This window comes from Neodiprion fabricii, chromosome 7, assembly GCF_021155785.1.
Source record: "Neodiprion fabricii isolate iyNeoFabr1 chromosome 7, iyNeoFabr1.1, whole genome shotgun sequence".
NCBI lineage: Eukaryota > Metazoa > Arthropoda > Insecta > Hymenoptera > Diprionidae > Neodiprion > Neodiprion fabricii.
Window position 1 is genome coordinate 8,929,060 of NC_060245.1, and position 19,161 is coordinate 8,948,220.

General features: G+C 39.5%; 2 protein-coding genes across 2 annotated transcripts in view; one reads left to right on the forward strand and one right to left on the reverse strand.

The window, feature by feature from the left end:
- LOC124185963 (dynein axonemal heavy chain 2) overlaps positions 1–19,161 on the reverse strand; it is a 670,443-nt gene that overhangs the window by 617,125 nt on the left and 34,157 nt on the right. The window contains exon 2 of the mRNA XM_046577226.1: positions 1,571–1,689. Within this exon, the coding sequence (XP_046433182.1) occupies positions 1,571–1,588 (18 nt within the window). The 5' untranslated portion in view covers positions 1,589–1,689. The remainder of the gene's footprint in view (positions 1–1,570; positions 1,690–19,161) is intronic.
- Positions 10,036–12,882, forward strand: LOC124186623 (tigger transposable element-derived protein 2-like). Its single transcript, XM_046578461.1, has 5 exons — positions 10,036–10,201; positions 10,292–10,480; positions 10,580–10,872; positions 11,018–11,149; positions 12,802–12,882. Exons 1-5 carry the CDS (start codon positions 10,036–10,038, stop codon positions 12,880–12,882), a joined length of 861 nt encoding a protein of 286 aa, XP_046434417.1.

A 19,161-nucleotide genomic window follows, 5' to 3' on the forward strand; every position in this document is an offset into this window, starting at 1 on the left:
CAAATTAAAAGAGACGTACGGAAATTTGAAGATAGTTCTGGAAAAAATAAAGTATTCGTAACATCAATGGAAAGTTTGTGATGATCTAAAAATTAGAACACTATTTTCAGCTCAACAACCGGGGATCACAAAATATCCCTGCTTCTTATGTTTATAAGATAGTAGGGATAGAAAAAAACACTGATTTCCGATAGAATCGGAAGTTCAAATTAAACGGGATATGACAACGTTTTCATGCCCATTATTCGAATGCAAAGTCCTCCAAATTTCAGTTTTTTCCATAGAGCCATTCCGAGATCATCGCGTGAATTTCTCAAACTGACGGATAGAAAGACAGATCGACAAACTGACAGACCGATAGACCGACCGACGTCTGTCTAAAAACGTGTTTTCGGGTTCTAGAGGGTCAAAAATGAAAAGATTCGCAACAGTTACTTTTTGACTACAACCAATACTTTTCTTATATCACCATAGGTGATGAAAAGTAAAAATAGAAGAAGAACCGGCTGCGCCGTAGTGTTCTGCTTCATACTGTATAAATATGTATGTATATTGTACAAGGTATAGGTGCACTTAGGGACAATGAATCTGAGACGGCTAATTTTTTACACGACAGTTATGTTGGCAACACAGAGAAACCTATAGTGGGCTGAGCGCGAAACAAACTCAATCTCAATAAACATAACATGACCCATGACCGTATCAATCCAACAAGTCATTATACCCGCCGTATTCTAAGGTGACATTCGACGGTCATGGGTTATGTTATGTTTATTGAGATTGAGTTTGTTTCGCGCTCGGCCGACTATGGCACTGTAGGTTTCTTTGTGTTGCTAACATAACTGCCTAGTGTAAAAAATTAACCGTCTCAGATTCATTGTCTCCAAGTGTACATACCTGATTAGTATGCACGCTTGTGAGAAGTCGTGCTTTGCACCCATTCGCTTTTTTGTTGCACCGCCAAAACTTGTTTTGTCCACATCTACTCTGCTCATCGAAAAGATACGAGTAACCATTTTCAACGTATTTTACATTGCCGCGAGTGCAAACTAATTCTGCCTCTATCTTATGTGATTGAATTACGATCCTCCGCTACTGAACGCTACCGTAGGATTGACAACACGATCGACTTGCTCACTCGCTTCGCGAAGCGGAGTTATCAGAATTCATCAATCTTATCTCCATTTCGCCCAGCTCTGCATTCTCCGATAGAATAATTCCGGACATGTACAAAAGAATAGAATAACGTAACTACACACCTGTTGTAAGCCCCAGGTGAATCACTCAAAATGACCTTACCGGAACGTCCTGCTCCAAATCACCTCGCCACGCGTGTTCTCTATGATTTTGAGGAAGAATTTTTTTTTCTTCTCAATAAGATAGTAAAAATGAAAGAATTCAAGTCAGGTACCAGGTTTTGGTAAGACGTATTCAAATTGAATCGTAAATTACGCTGGCCAGTAGAGAGTAAACAGCTTCGTAACATAAAGTGAAAAATGTTTCTCAGCTTGAAAGATGTTTTAGTTATTTCTTAAGTCACTATCCAGAATAATATAGGTTCATAAATTACCTTTCTTTCCATTAGCATTGTTTCACAACTAGCAATAACTTCTAGAAATCCAGCCCAGGCTTCGTCAATTCCTTTTACCTTTCTTTTCACGTCGAATGAAAGTGGAACTTCATATTTTTCTGCAACAAAAAAAAAAAGTCCGAAAACTTTTCATAAGTATGTATCAAAAGAGTAATGAAAAATGTGATTAGAAATATTTTTGGACATGATATCAAAAAGTGAGGTTGTGGGCATTATGAAATTTGTAAATCATGCTAACTCGAATAAAAAAGTACCCTGAAATGATTATTAGAAAAATGATTCAAAACCAAATTGAAAAGTATTATAAAGAAGAATTTCCTATATCCTTACGAAAATTTGGTCGCTTGACCAAGTCTTATTTTCCAGCCATCAGAGATCTCAATCACAAAAGGCCAAGACCGTTAAACTATAAATTCAATGGTAGAAAATGAATTTTTTTGAAAAATGTTGGTTTTGCTTACACGCACATTGTTGTTTTACTCGCGATGTATGGCTACAAAAAATTCATTGGATTGAGCAACTATACGCGGGTGCCCTGCATCAGGCCTCACCGCAAGGTCTCCTTATGAGTAATTGCACGTGCAAGTGCCATGCAGAGCATCATGCGCCATCACTACGTGAACAGGTTCACCCTACGCCTGGGGACCTCGCTCCCACCGAAAGTGTAGTCACGTTAGTATGACTTGATTACGGTTCACCTGGTTTGTCAGAATAAAGCTTTCCCTATACCGAGACGCTCCCGAAATAGATACTAACATTTGTTTGTTACGCTGCGAAGTCAAATGAAGTCTGAATAAGAATTATACAGGCCCACAGTAAAAAAAAAAAGAAAGTGTCTGAACTCAGCATGCAAACCATGTTTTTCTACGTACTTTTTATTTCTGAATCTGAATCTGAAGTCAGAATGGGGGGTCTGCAGTAGCATAGCTGGGCCAGTTCTACACGCAGATTCCTGTTAGCGACACTCACCGACGTCCTCCCCAGACTCAAACCCTTTTCCGCAATGACGTCACAGTCTTCCGTACCGACCCAAGATCAAGAACGTGCAACCGTACCGACAGTTGTATCGGTTGACGGCAAAAATCGCACTGCTTCACCGACAATTCTTATCGGCCGAAGGTCGAAGTCGTGCTGTTTTAGCGACAATCTTACAGACCGAAGGTCAAAGTCTCTATGCAGTGCTCGCCTGCCAACGGGAGGGGGCGCAGCGGAGGGCGTGAACTTTTTTCCTGACCTGGATGTCGATTACCGTCCCTCATTCTTTTCCCACGACAGGATTGTTGATGTGTGACATCAACCACCTCACATTCCTTTCGCACGTTATCAACGACGTAATATTCTAAAATTAATGGTTCTAATAATTGTTTTTGACTTACTCGGATGACGGTTTGATATCAACCACGTGACATTTTTTTTGGCTGGTAATTGTAAAGTGAACTCTACGATGAATATTGATCGGGTTCAGTCAAGGCCGGAGTGCAAGATCGACCGATAGCTGCGGTAGTAAACATTCAGAGCCAAGTATCTGCGGTGTCGGGTTACTATCGCTCTAGGAATACTAAACAGTACGCGCGCACACATAAACATACGTACAGCTGCCCTATAAGAAGGACGCTCATCACTGCAAACGATCATTCAGTATCAACTTGTCAAGTACACGTGAGGAAAAAGCTAAAGATGGAATCCACGAAGTGTTCGAGATTGATCGATTTCATGGAATCAGCGTATAAAATCTTAGACGAATCATCAGCAACAGCAGAAATTCAAAAATGGACAAAATTCGGAAATCAAAATATTCGGCTTCTTAACAAAATTTTGCGAGAGGCTTCATAGATTGAAGAAAAGATAAAAATTATCACAACGAACGGACTCTTGAAAGCGCGCGCGGAAAAATTCGAAAGTCTTCGGAAAACCGGTGGAGGTACGCGGAAAGTAAGAAGAAACGATCAAGTTCACTAGGAAGATTTGGAATCAGCTTTCGAGGGAAGAATTCAAACTGGATCCATCGTCAATTTGAAGCATAAAGATGTGGAGAGATTTCTGAACGACGCAAAGGTAGTAGCTGTGACAAGACTAAAAAACGCTTGAAATAAAGACAGGAGCTTGAAAGCCAACGTTATCCTGGCTTGTAAATTTGAAGTTAGAAAAGATGATCACACGGTAGAAGAGATCAAATTTTTTGATACGAGAAATGAAATCATCCTACAGACAGCGGATATTAACGAATGGTTCATCGAAAACGCGACAGAGCGTTTGTTGAAAAAGGTAGAAGATTTCCAGGAAAAGAATTCAGACTGGTCGCTGACTGAAATAATCAATTTGACTGTGAATATCAAAAAGTACGTGCCACTACGTGGCGGTGTGTTCACATACACCCCGTTACCTAAGCATATCAGTGATAAAAAGGCTGTCGTCAACATCCGCAACAGCGACTCATATTGCTTCCTTTGGTCGGTCACCGCAGCTCTGTTCGCAGCCGACAACAAACATCCCAACGCGACCAGCTCGTACCCGCATTTCAGCTCAGTGCTACGGTATAATGGTTTGAATTTCCCAATATCCTTAGATCAAATTCCTAAATTTTAAAAACTTAACGGTCTTTCAATTACCGCAATGGTATAGATTGTATTAAAAAACAAAAGCGTAGTGAAATCGTACGCTTTTAGTTAAGCCGAAACAAGTCTGATAAACCAGTAATCCATCTTTTAGTAATAGAGACTGAAAACGACGATGACGATAATGATGATGATGGTATGGAAAATATTGGAAAAAATGTAACACATCATTTTGCATGGATTCGAAATTTCTCGAGATCAACAAGTTCCCAAATTTCCGAACGCTCACATCAGACGTGGTTGTGCGACAGGTGTCTATCACAGTTTCAATCTGAAAAGTGTTTGTTCAAGCATAATGTAGATTGTATGAATTTGAACAAAACCAAAGTCATCTTACCAGCAGAGGAGGACAAAATTCTCAAATTTAAAAATTTCAAACATGAAGAACCCGTTCCTTTCTGCGTTTACGCAAATCTAGAATGTTTACTGCAGCCCTGTCTTAGAAGTTTTGGGGAAAATAGAACAATTTATCAGAAGCATTTTCCGTATAGTATAGATTACTATCTACATTGTGCGTTCAACGATTCAATTTTGAAATTCAAAATCAATCGATGAGATACTTGCATTCAATGGTTTGTGAATGAGTTAGAGAAATTGGCACATTCGTTAGATGCTTATTTCAAAACTGTTGTACCGCTGGAACCGCTCAATTTCAATCAAATCAACGAATTTCATACAACATTTGTGAAAAACCGTTTATACTCACAGACGTGGAACATCGTGATAACTGTCAACTGACGGGAAAGTACCGTGGTGCTGCTCATCGAGGTTGCAATCTAAATTACCAAAATTCCCACACTATCCCAGTGATATTCTACAATCTGTCGGGTAACGATTCGATTCGTACCGTTTTATGCCCAGTGGTCTTGAGAAATTAGCAACGGATCTCGGTGATGATCATAAATCAATCACACGAAAATTTTATCGTTCCTCAGATAAATTTCAGTTCTTGACCAGGAAAGGAGTGTTCCCGTATGAATACATAGACAGTTGGAAGAAGCTCGAGGACAGACAGCTACCATCCAAACAACAATTTTACTCAAAATTAAATGATCGGGATATATCAGACGACTACTATGCACATGCATGTGAAGTTTGGCAAACTTTTAACGTTCAAACTTTGGAAGAGTATTCGGACTTGTATTTACAGACAGACGTGTTTTTACTAGCCGACGTTTTTCAAAACTTTTGACAGAGCTGTTGGACAACGTACAACCTGGACCCGTTACATTATTACACCGCGCCCGGTCTGTCGTTTGATGCGATGTTAAAGTGTACCGACATCGAGCTCGAGCTTCTCACCGACATAGATATGGTTACGTTTATCGAAAAAGGTATTCCTGGTGGTGTGTCACAGTGCTGGAACAGATACGTAAAGGCTGACGATAGATATATGGGGGAGGAATTTGATCCAGAAGTCGGAAAATCTTATCTCATGTACTTGAACGTTGATAATTTATACGGTGCAGCTATGAGCTTTGCTCTGCCGTGTAATTCCTTCAAATGGGTGTCAGGTTTCACAGAGTGCGACGTTCTTGTCATCTCGGACGATGCGGAGTTTGGTTACATTTTGCAGGTGGATTTGGAATATCCTGAGAAACTGCATGAAATTCATCAGGATTTACCACTGTGTCCGGAGCACTACATAACTCCGATCTCGAATAGTGAGCAGCCGAAATTGACGCCCACGCTACTTTCCAAGAAAAACTACGTCGTTCACTATCGCGTTTTGAAACAATGCTTACAAGTAGGTCTGAAGTTGGCTGAAATTCACATAGTTCTCATATTCAGACAAACCCCCCGGTTCAACAAATACATGGATTTAAATACCGATTTACGCAAAAAATCGAACAATGAATTCGAGAAAATCCTTTACAAACTGATGAACAACGCAGTTTTTGGCAAAACAATGGAAAATGTTGGGTAGTATAGAGATGTTAGGCTGATCACGAAATGGGATGGAAGATATGGTGCTAGAGCTACTATAGCCAAACCTAATTTTCGTAGCTGCACCGTTTTCGACAAAGATGCAATGATCGTCGAAATGAGTAAGACGAAAGTTAAATTGCATAAACCATTATATGCAGGTTTCTCCATCCTGAATCAGTCGAAAACATATACCTAAGATTTTCATTATGATTACATTAAACGGAAATTTGGCAACCGAGCAAAATTAATGTATACCGATACCGATAGTTTGATTAACAACTGCACCGTCCCCGACATTTACGATTATATAAGGGAGGACTTGCATAAATTCGAGACGTCTGATTATCCGCTTAATAACGCTTATGGAATGCCTCTAGCGAACAAAAAAGTTCTTGTCTTAATGGAAGGTGAGAATAACGGGAAAATAACGTTGGAATTTGTGGGATTATGAGCTAAATTGTATGCATTCCGAGTCTTGGGAGATAACAAAGACAATAAACGTGCCAAAGGTGTCAATGGATCATCATTGAGAAAAACAACTTTCAACGATTATTTGGAATGTGTCATGAAAGTTGAAAATTTGTCTAGAAATCAGCATTCGATATTGAGTCGAAAGCACGAGTTATACACTGTAGAACAGTAAAAAGTTGTACTGAGCTGGAATGACTACAAGCGCATCGTATTTCAAAACACAAGCGATACGCTTCCGTGGGACTACAAGCCTGCACCGTACCTTTGTAATTACCGTATCGTTATGTATGTAGGATTTAATTTATAACTGTACCGTGATGTATGTTACATTATTATGTAGGATAGTGAATAAGAACGCTCCAAAATATGAAGAATTGTACAACGATGCACATGTCTGTCAATTGTCTAAAAAATAAAAATGCATACTTGTTATGTGTCGGGTATAAAATGAAGAGGCACATACGTGTTTACAGAAAATTCATTTATTCAAATGTTACATGTCCGATTCGTTTATCCAACTGTCGTGTGTATTGTCAAAACCTGACTATTCAACATATATTTTCTTTCCACGCTTCTTGAGTACCTTCTCCACCAGATAGATATCCGGATGTTTAACCTTGAGGAGCTCTTGTTCGTAGAAGCCACCAGCGATGGGTTGATCTCGGTAGTCTTCGAGCTTGTACGTCACAGGATGAGTATTTTCCACTTGGCTTATTGTGAATATCTCCGTCGTCCAATTGGGAGTGTCACCTTTCTCAAAGACATTTCCGAATTTGGTGATTCGAACTTTGTCATCGATTTTGAACTTTGCCAGTTTGGTAGGTTTTGCTCGAAGCCCTCCTACGCCTGACCTAATAACAGCCTCTCGTTTGCAACGGTGACATCCGACGGTTTCATTTTTATGGTTCGGTGTTTGACGTTGTTGTAAGCCGAAACCAAATCAGATAAGATATCGAGCCACTTGTAGCTTCCTTGCATGCTGAATCGTTTCCACATTTTACCTTTCAGCGTGCGATTGAAACGTTTACAGGTCGAAGCCTTCAAATCACTGTACGTGGAGTAAAGTTCGATTCCGTAACTTGTGATAAGCGATTCAAATTTCGAGTTGTAAAATTCCGTTCCTCTGTCGACGTCTAAGTTTTTCCGTATCCGTCCTTGGACAAGCACAGACTCCATTGCTTTCGTAACATCATCTCCAGACTTGCTCTTTATTGGTACAGCTCACGCGTTCTTTGAAAAGATATCAATGACTGTGAGCATGTACTTGTAGCTTTTGTTTTGTTCACCGTATGACGTTATATCAACAAGATCCGCCTGCCAGGTCTCGTCGATTCAGCACACGTCTCCACGTCGACGCGGGTAATACCGGCGTGCAGGCTTATGCAGTTCCGTCACCAGTGCTTGCTTTTCCTCGTTCATATTCCAACGCTCCTAGTCGGGTGTCCAATTGAGAAATGTTATCAGCGTTCCGAATTGACAGGTCTCTGCCTGTTTTAAAGTCTGTGTGACAGGTATCCAAGGCTTTCTCCGGGGTGAGCTCCAAAGCTTTGATCATTTGATCGAGGTTGTCGATTTGTTTTTGCAGCGCGTTGAATTTTTGTATCAAGATATTTAAAGTTACAGCATTGTTCGGCTCTGCGGGATCTACGACATTCTGCACAGTCTCTTGTTCTGTATGTCATAATGCCCGTTCGCTGTTATTTAAAATCCGACACCAGGAGGACCGTGAGTGCTCGCAGCCGTGTTTTCATCCAGATGCCATACAAACACGTCGACGTTCGTCTCGGTAATGAATACAAAAACGATGGGAGCTGCTCAATAAATGATTCCTGCTTCGCGTAGTTCCTCGATAATGAAGATTATTTCAGTATTGTGACTCGGATTTCCCGCTGTCTGAGATGCCAGGAGTAAACGAAGACGCTCCACTAACTCGTTTGGATCATCCCAGAAGACGTACTCCGTTTAAACACCTTGTCGAGTGATCATAGCTTGCGAAAGTAGACCTTTACCCTTTCTTCAAGGTGATGGGAAATAATCCATCAATTCGGCAATGACATTTCATAATTTGTTACTGTTATCGTTTCGAACAGCCCCATCAGATGAGTAATACTTTTCATGCGCGTTCGTTGCGAGGATCATGTTTTCAAAATTTTCCCGATCTCCGGCGCTCACAGAAGAACCGTCAGGCTTCTTTTTGAACAAAAGTTCCAGCAAACCCTCCGTTTTCGGGTAAAGCGTATCGCCAATATGGATGTAGTCACTCTCAAAAGATATCAACGAATCACCAATCATTAGTCCGTTTGAGAGGTTGCGTACACCGTACACGTTGTCCAATTCACCTTTTGTCTTCGCATCTCTCATCAGTGCAAAATACTCATCCTCGATTCTCTCGACCGGTCTTTCTACGATTGTTTCATCTCCTACCGAAGCAAAGGAATCGTCCATTTCCGAGACAGTTTCATTTTTCGTTTCGTTTCTCATCTGCTTTATTTCTTCTTTAATTTCTTCCACCTCTTGTTTTACAGGTTTAGTATCTTATGTAACACTTACCAGTTCTTGCAATGGAGTCACTACTGGTTTAAAAACGTCACTCAATTTCTGAGCCGTAGATTCCTTGCCCGATTCGAGCAATCTGTGTTTTTGACGGATCGCAGCACTTGCTTGAGCGATCTGATGTAGGACATCTTTTTGCTTGGAAATTTCAGAGCGCTGCATGTTGACGCAACTGAGTTTGCAACGCTACTGCGTTTCTCGCTCGAAAACGTTAGATTTCATATCTTTTTCAGGCTAATAAAAGAATCGCATCCCTTCCTGTATCGTCCTTCATTGAGCTCACTGTCTTTGTCGATCACCAGAAACCCGTACTTCTTACCGTTCCAGCATACGGAGCACACACTTTTAAACTCTGTGTAAGACATATCAGTGTTTACAGTGCTCCCCCCCTAAGATATCCCTCTGTAAGATATTACTACCCCTCATTTTACTATCATTTCCCCGCAATTCGGCTTCCCCACTATACTCAGTATTGTTTACTTGCGCATGCGCTTAAGCCGCTACTATAAGTCAGCTGTCTACATATACATAGATATACTTATAGATATGTAGTCAAGTGATATTCGTAGTATTAAGTATAATTAATAATTAGATCGATAGTAAATAAAAAACTATCTTATGTCAAGCGATAAAAATAATAACTCAGTAAAGCGTAAACAACCGACAGCGGTACCCGTTTCGGTAAAAGTAAATGCTTTGAAAAAATTGAGTAATGGAACCCCAAAAAATGTTATTGCTCATAACCTCAATGTTACTGAGCAAACAGTAAAATAGTGGGAAAAAAATAAAAAAAAGTTTGATAATTTAGTGAAGGAATATGGTGATGAATTGCCTGAAGTTAAAAGAATGAGAAAAATTTATAATGATTATGTTGACATGGCTACATGGTTTTGGTTCAAAGAAAAACGAGCTGCTGGCGTTCCAGTCCAAGGTACTCATGTCCAACTTCAAGCCAAAATTTTCCATCAAAAAATGGGTGCTAAAAATAAGTTTTTAGCAAGTAACGGCTGGCTTTATAAATGGCAACAGAGGCACAAGATTCGTAATAAAAAAATCTGCGGAGAAAAATTGTCTGCTGATACTGCTGCTGCTGATAAATACAAATCTCAGTTTAAAGATTTTGTTATTGAAGAGGGCTTATCTTTAGATGAAGTATTTAATTATGACGAAAGTCCATTAAATTATAAAATGTTACCATCATCAACATTGACAGCAGCAAGTGAAGCTGGAGCTTTTGGTATTAAAGGAAAGAAAGAAAGAGTAACAATCATGGCTTGTAGTAATGCATCAGGAACTTTGAAATTACCTCTTGTGTTGATTGGTAAGTCTGCCAGACCTAGAGCAATTAAAAATTTAAAGACGTTGCCTGTTTATTATAAAAGCCAAAAATCTGCGTGGATGACATCCGGTCTATTCTAAGAGTGGTTTGAAGATGCCTTTGTACCGGCTGTATCTAAATTCCTAGCCGAAAAAGGACTTGAAAAAGCTGTTTTGTTCGTTGACAACTGCGCTGCTCATCCCCGTCTACCAAAAGGTGACATATCAGTTCGTTTTTTCCCACCAAACACAACTTCTTTGTTACAACCAATGGATCAAGGTTGTCTGCAGAATTTAAAATTGTTTTATCGCAGTAATTTAATGGCACACATCATTGATTCTGTCAATAAAGGCAGTTCTTTATTGAACACTTTGAAATCTGTCAGTATAAAGGAGGTAATTTTTTGGATTGCTGACTCATGGAATAAAGTGTTGCCAGATACACTCAAAAAATCATGGAGCACGGTATGTTGAATGATAAAAATGTTTATATATATATATAATTGATACTTGTTGACTACAATTTCTATTTCATTTTTAGTTGTGGCCGTTAGATTCTACTTCTCAATCTGAGGGAACTCCATCATCTGATGAATCGAGTGATACTGCAGGTGGTACTGAGATATTAGATGAATTTTGTGAGGTGATGAAAAATCATGGAGGTTTATCGAATGTAAACGGAGTTGATATAAGAAGCTGGTTTCACTCTGATAACACACTTAATCCGACTGATATTCTCAATGATGGAGAGATCATTGATATTATTAATGAAAATATTGATCCACTAAATATTGAAAATATTACAACTCAAGAAAGCTGCGGTATTCTTCATGAAAGTATTAATTCTAATTCACCAAAAGTTTCAACTACAGAAGTCATACAGGCTGTTGAAACCTTGACAAAATATTGTGATGATTGCAATTTGTCTAGTCAAAATACAACGTTGTTTGATTTAAGAGAGTTATTAAAATCTCAAGTTGAAAACTTGAACTCTGAAAATTTTCCTCCTAATTAGTTATTAATACATATATGTGATATTACTATACCTAATGGATAAGTGATGTATAGTGTGTTGATAATTTGATTAATAATTATTTTAAATATTGCTAATGTACGAATTTATGTTTGAAAGTTTAACTTTACGTGGTATTCAATACCATAATTTATAAAATATCCTTGAAATAACTTAAGTTGTGAATTTTATGTTTATTTTAATTTTCTTATTTGAAGATAACACTCAAATTTGATATTTTTGTACTGTAAAATAAGTGCAATATGTATTATTATAAACGATAGCTATGTCAACAGATGTCAAAGAAATAAATAATTCATTTTAAATATTACGCGCTTCTTTTAAGTATTTCGTGTGTCACTGCGCATGCTTCTATTTTTAACAGCCCCACCTTTTAAGAGTAGAGGGGATACCTCTCTAAGATATTTTTCCTGGAACCAGAGCCCCGAGTCTGAAATCTTAGGGGGGGGAGCACTGTACATGGTCGTTGTATACATGTCTAAGGTTCATATCGTCTCGTTTGAATAACACGAATAAGTTAACGTTGTCGCGCACGAGAATTTTGGGAACACGCGCGTACGTCTGACAGAGGTAGAAACAGTCAACGTCGTGTTGTCTACCCATGCAAAAGTAGGCTCTAATATGTATGTATGTAATATTTATTGTGCCCCTTGGGGTTACAAGGACTTCCCTTTTCCTCTTCCTTTACAATATTTTTCACATGTTTTCCTAACCTATTTAAAGCAAATAACGTGATGGCTGACGAACAACTTTTAACTGTATTTCTAATATGATAATGATATTAAATCTGACGTTTACATGTTATCGACATTACATTTGACGTTTACCTAATATACATAACTCCCGACAGGTGGCGGCAGTAGTTTCATTTGGATATAAATTCTAACACCCCCACTATATCAAAATGAAAAACAAACTAAATATCACTTACAATCTATTACAATCAGATACAACAATAAATTTAATTTTTAACCATACCAAGTTTTTTTATAAATTTATAATGCTTTTCACCTGATAATCCTTTAGTTAATAAGTCAGCTGGCATATTGGAAGTTGGCAAATAATTTGTTTGAACTCGACCACTATTAACAGTATCTTTGATAAAATTGTATCTCACATCAATGTGCTTAGACCGCTTGTGAGTTTGATGATTATTTGCCATCTTTAATGCACTCTGACTGTCGTTATATAAAACTATTTTATTACAATGACCTCTTAATTCAGATTCTAAGTCCTGTAAATAAATAGCTTTACGACAAGCTTCCGATAAAGCCATGTATTCTGCTTCACAGCTACTTAAGGCTACTGTTCTTTGCTTCTTGCTTTCCCAAGAAATGGCAGACCCAGATTTTATAAAACAAAAACCTGTATAAGACCTCCTGTCTGAGGAATCACTGGCCCAATCTGCATCTACAAAGCCTTCTAGTTCTGCCCTTTCTTTGGAATATCGCAAACAATAATTCTTTGTTTTTGACAAATGTTTTAAAATTCGCTTTGCATAATTCCAATGAATATATAAATAACAATTGTTAAATTGACTTAGGTAGCTGACTGAGAAAGAGATATCTGGTCTTGTCAAGACCGCTAAATACATCAAGCTACCTATTAAATTTTGATAAGGTAACTTATCTACACAAACATCAGACTTTTCAATGTTTAATTTACATTCAATAGGTGTATTGGCAGTATTACATTCAGATATATTAAACTTTTGAAGTAATTGTTCAATATAATGCTCCTGATCAATTGTAATTACATTTGAATCTCTGTTTACATTAATTCGCATGCCTAGATACTGTTTGACCTGGCCTAGATTCTTTATTTTGAAATTTTTATTTAATGCATTTATCAGAGAGTCACTTTCAGTCTTGTTATTTGAAAAAATTAGGAAATCATCTACATATACACCAACAATAGTTTTCTTATTGTTATTATGGTTTTTTATAAATACACAAGGTTCCAATTTACATTTACTGAACCCTAAACTGCATAATATTTCCTCTACTTTTTGATACCAAACAAGTGAACTTTGTTTTAAACCATATACAGCCTTTTTTAATTTCAATACTTTGTTTGAATTTTTACTAGAGAATCCTTCAGGCAATTGCATAAAGATACTTTCTTTTAAATGTCCATTAAGAAAGGCTGTTGTCACATCTAAGTGAGTTATGTCCATGTCTAACTGCACGCTCAATGCTAATAGTAACCGCAAGGTTGAATGTCTAATCACTGGGGAAAAGGTTTCTTGGTAGTCAATGCCAGCCTTTTGCGAAAAACCTTTGGTTACTAATCTGGCTCGATATCTCACTTTACCATCACAGTCATATTTCTTACGTAAGACCCACTTACACTGCACTACACTTGCATTATCTGGAGCATCGACAATCTCCCACACCTGATTGTCATCGAATGACTGAAGCTCCTCTGCCATTGCCTGGAGCCACTGCTGTTTTTCTGGACCATGGATAGCCTCCTCATAAGTCAAGCTGTCTTCACCTGTAGAGGTAGTAGTACATGTCACGTTAGCATGACCATATCTTGATGGTTTCTTCCTAGGTCTCTTCAATGTTTCTTCACAGGACAGTGGCTGACATGGTATCCCTTGTGGTGATGAGTTCTTTCCTTCCTCATCATCATCAACAGATGCCTGCTGCTCACTCCCTCCTGCTGAAGATATCCCTCCTGCTGAAGAATTCTCGCCTTCTGTTTCATCTTGCATCTTTTGCCTGTCATCAGAACATTCACCATCTAGGTATTCACTTGAACTTGAATGATAAATAGGTTTAAGTTTCCCCACAGATTCTTCACTTAATTCCCCCACTGAATCTGTGCTTTCCATGGGAACTGAGACAGTGATTTCTTTCTTTGGTATTTCCATGATTACAACATCTCTGCTGTTTGTAACAATATTAGAGGCGGGATCATAAATTCTGTAACCCTTCACATTTTCACAAAAACCAACCAATATATATTTCTTAGACTTCTTATCCCACTTGGTCCTTTTTTCTTTTGGTATATGTGCCATCACAGTACTCCCAAAAACACGTATATGTTCCAAGTTGGGTTTTTTACCAGTCCATAATTCAAACGGAGTCTTTTCAATACCTGAAGCTACCGATCTGTTTTTTAAATAGACGGCTGTATTTGCAGCTTCTGCCCAATATTTCTTTTCCAAATCAGCTTCGAAAAGTAAGCATCTTGCTTTCTCCACTATGGTTCTGTTTGATCGCTCACTGAGTCCATTCTGCTCCGGGGTATATGGGTTTGTTTTTTGATGAATAATGCCCTCAGACTTCAAGTAATTTTCAAATTCATTGCTGCAATATTCGCATCCATTGTCAGTTCTTAAATGTTTTATTTTTGTATTGTGAATATTCTCCGCCATAGACTTGAATTCTTTAAAATAGTTCAACACTTCACTTTTAGCTTTCAGGAAGTAAATGAAGGTCATCCGAGTATAGTCGTCTATAAATAGCACAAAATATCTAGCACCTCCAATTGACTCGATCTCCATGGGACCACAGATGTCTGAATGTACAATTTGAAGTATTTCTGTTGCACGTGAACCTGTCGCAAATGGCAATCTTGACTGCTTTCCTTCACAACATGTCTGACAGCTTGACTTGCCTGTTGTAAAAGAGTCAGGATAATTCAGTCCATCCACTAAACCACAACGCTTCATTTTGTTCATATCCATACTGTTTATATGGCCAAGTCGTCTGTGCCATGTTTTCCCACTGACTTGAGTTGAAGTCAAAAAACAGTTCTGTGTTTGTAAATTAACTCTGTACACACCATCAATTAAATCAGCTTCAGCAACTAATTCGCCTAATTGATTTCTAATCAAACACTTGTTAGACTCGAAAACTACACTGTTTCCATTCTTTATCAATTCACTTACTGATAATAGGTTAGTTGCGAGACTAGGTACACACAACATATTTTTGACAGTAATGTTGTAGTTATGACTTGTTGTTATTTCCACGTCTCCAGAGCATAAAACAGGCATTTTTGTCTCATTCGCAACTATTATCTCAGGTAAATTCTGTGAATAATTAGAGTTTTTCAACCAATCTTCATTCGCCGTCATGTGCATGCTTGCCCCCGAATCTATGTAGAAATCACTTTTGCTGAACTTTGCGCTAAGAAAAACAACGCTGAATGCGTTACTCTGTTTCTTATTATCTGTTTTCTCGTTCGAAAGTGGACACTGATTACGATAATGGCCTATCTGCTTGCAACGATAACATGTTATCATTTTGTTAGTTTCCGTATTTTTGACATTTGAGTTCGATGTATATCCGCCATTTTGACTGGTACTACCATTGCTGCCAACTTTGCCGTTTTTCTTTTTATTATGCCAACTTCTAGCCACTTATGCTGAATTACGTTCCGTTTCACTAGAGTTGATTGATTCCATATCGATCAATTTCGTCTTGATGGAATCGGCAGTGATTGGAATTCCCGAGTGTTCTATAGCCATAATCATTGGCATAAATTGCTCTGGTAATCCGGCGAGTAATAAAGAACCCACTTATTCATCGTTGATGGCAAACCCTGTGCCACTTAAACGTTGAGACGTTTCCACTATTTGTGTCACATAATTCGTCATATTCTCACAATTATCTAATCTTATGGATATTAGATGACGAAGCAAAGTAATCTTCCTCGAAAATCCTGAATCGTCGAACAAAGCTCGTAGTTTTGCCCATAATTCTTTCGTGGTCTTTGTTTCCTTTATGTGCACAAATAACGATGAATCGATCGTCAAAATCAATTTTGCTCGTGCCTTTGCATCTGTCGCTGCCTCTGTAGCTTCGGTACCTTCTGTTTTCAGGTATTTGTCAGCACCTTCGAGAACCAGTAGGTTTTCTACAGCGAACGCCCAATCGTCGAAATTCTCTCTTCCTTTTAGCTTAGAAATGCTTGCGAGGTAATTGGAACTCATTGTCTTTCTTACACGACACAAAACCTATGCGAAATACTAACAAAAACTTTATTTTAACGCGTGTTATGGTCTGGGCCCATAACCTAAAGCAAATAACGTGATGGCTGGTGAACAACTTTTAACTGTATTTCTAATATGATAATGACATTAAATCTGACGTTTACATGTTATCGACATTACATTTGACGTTTACCTAATATACATAACTCCCGACAGGTGGCGGCAGTAGTTTCATTTGGATATAAATTCTAACACTATTCTTACCCTATTCTTACTTCCTACCTTATCCTTACTCAATTTCTAATTGCCTGTGCCCTGTGCCGTTGCCTTGCCATTCTCTTACTTTCCCTCTTATCCTTTTCTTATTATTTATCCTTATCTTTACTTAACCTTATCCTATTTTACCTTATTTTATTCCCTATTCGTCCTTATCCTAAATCGACTTCCATTTCCCATTCATCTCTCACTCTTTCATTTTCTTGTACGTCCCTGATCCATTCCAGTTCTCTCATCCAGACTTCTCCCACCCCCTCCTCATCTAACATCTCCCTCACCACCTCCTGCCAGCTTTCCCCCCTTCTATCCCGGCCCACCCACCTTTCCCATACGTGCTCCCATGTTTCCTCCTCCCCCTTGAACACCCTACACCTTCTCTTTTCCTCTTCTTTTCAGTACCTTGCCTCCTTCATCTCGCTTCCTAATCTAAATCTTGCCAACCTTGTCCACCTGCTTTCCCCCCATCCCTTTCCCGGATACCCTGGTATCCCTTCTCCTTTCACTAGCCTGTACCATCTGTTGTACCTCGATTCCCTTATTTTCTCCCACCTCTCTTTTCTCTGTTCTTCCCTCTCTCTCTTCTCTATTTCCCTAAACTCCATCTCGCCCCTCTCCCTTCTCGCGACTACCTCTCTACTCTCTGCTCCCCTTTCCGCAAAGAAACTTTCCCTTTCACTTTCCCATCTCGATCCCTGCCTCCCAGCTTCTGCCTTATATCCCGGTGTTCGCCCATCCACTCCTAATGTCCATCTCAATAATCTATTCTGTACCGCCTCAACCACCCTCCACTCCCTCCACCCCCATATCTCCGATGCATACTCTATTACCGTCCATACTAGCCTGTCAAATAACCAAATCCTTTTTTCCCAATCCCTCCCAAACCTTCTTTTTCCTATTCCTCATACCTGCCTCATTACTACCCCTGCCTTCCGTACTCTCTCTTTCACCTGTGCTTCCTGTCCCCCATTGCACTTTACTCTATACCCTAGATAGCTGAACTCTTCAACCCCCTCTATCTTTTTCCCTTTTTATCTTCAATCTAAGTTTTTCCTTCTGCCGCCTCCTTTCATAAATCTCATAATCCTTGATTTCCCTACATTTACCGTCAGCCTTTTCCTATCCATATACCTTTCTAACTTCCTAATCATTACCTCCATTTCCTCTTCACTTTCCGCTAGTAGCACTATGTCATCCGCATACGCTAACGTACATACCCTGCCGCCGACCAACTCCACCCCCCCCCCAACCCTTCTCCCTCTCCCCGTTTCCTCTTCTAAATCCGCCAGCAGCAGGTTAAACACATGCGGACTGAGCGGACATCCCTGCCTTACCCCCCTCGCCGTCCAGAACGCCTCTCCTACCTTTTCCCCGCTCCTCACCCGACTCTTTGTTTCATTGTAAATTTCCTCTATCCTTACCCTTAGCCCTTCCCTCACCCCTCTCCTTTCCATAGTCTTCCACAGCACCTTCCTGTTCACTGAATCAAACGCCGCTTTTAAGTCCACAAAGAACGCCACCATCTTTCCCTCATCCTTTCCCATCTGTCTATTGATTAAATAATTAAGTACATATACATTGTCAATTGTACCCATGCCTTTTCTGAATCCCGTTTGATTTTGCGGTATCAAGTTCTTCTCTCCTACCTCTCTTTCTAACCTATTCGCTAATGCCATCGCATACACCCTATACAGAGTTGGCATCAACGTCGCCCCCCTATACTATTCTACCCTTTTCCCCTTCCCCTTCTTTACTATCGGCGCTATCAATCCCTCTCTCCAATCCTCTGGCCAGCCCTCCCCCACCCAAACTCTGTTACGGGTTTTCCATATCCACTGCTCCATTTCTTCCCCCCCCCATACCTCCATACCTCGCTAACTATTCCATCCCCCCCTGGTGCCTTTCCATCCCTCAGCTTTCCTATCACCTTTTTAATCTCTTCCCTCTGCAACTCCCCTTCCCCGTCCCCCTTTCTATCTACCGTCCCCCCGCCTTCTGTTACCTTACTTTCCACTCCGCCTAATAATCCCATGAAATACTCCCTCCACTCCTGATCGCATATTTCTTCATTCACTCTCCTCCACTTCTTTCTTTCACTGTTAACTATCTCCCATACCTTGCTTTCTGTCCTTGCTTCCGCTGCTTCTTTTATAAAACCCGCATTTTCTTTCTTTTTCCTCTCCTCGCACAGCCTATTATATTCCCTTCTTTCGTTTCTATACGCGTCCCCTTCCCCCGCCCCCTTTCTCCAGTTCCTTAAACTCTGCCTAACTTCCGCTTTTTTTCGCCTACATTCCTCATCCTACCATCCCTTTTTCGCTTCCCTCCCCCTCCCCCCTACATCAAAGGTTCGTCTAAACTCCCTTATTCTTTTCTCCATCTCTTTGCCTACATCCGCTTCTCCTATCCCCCCCATTTGACCTCTGTTCTA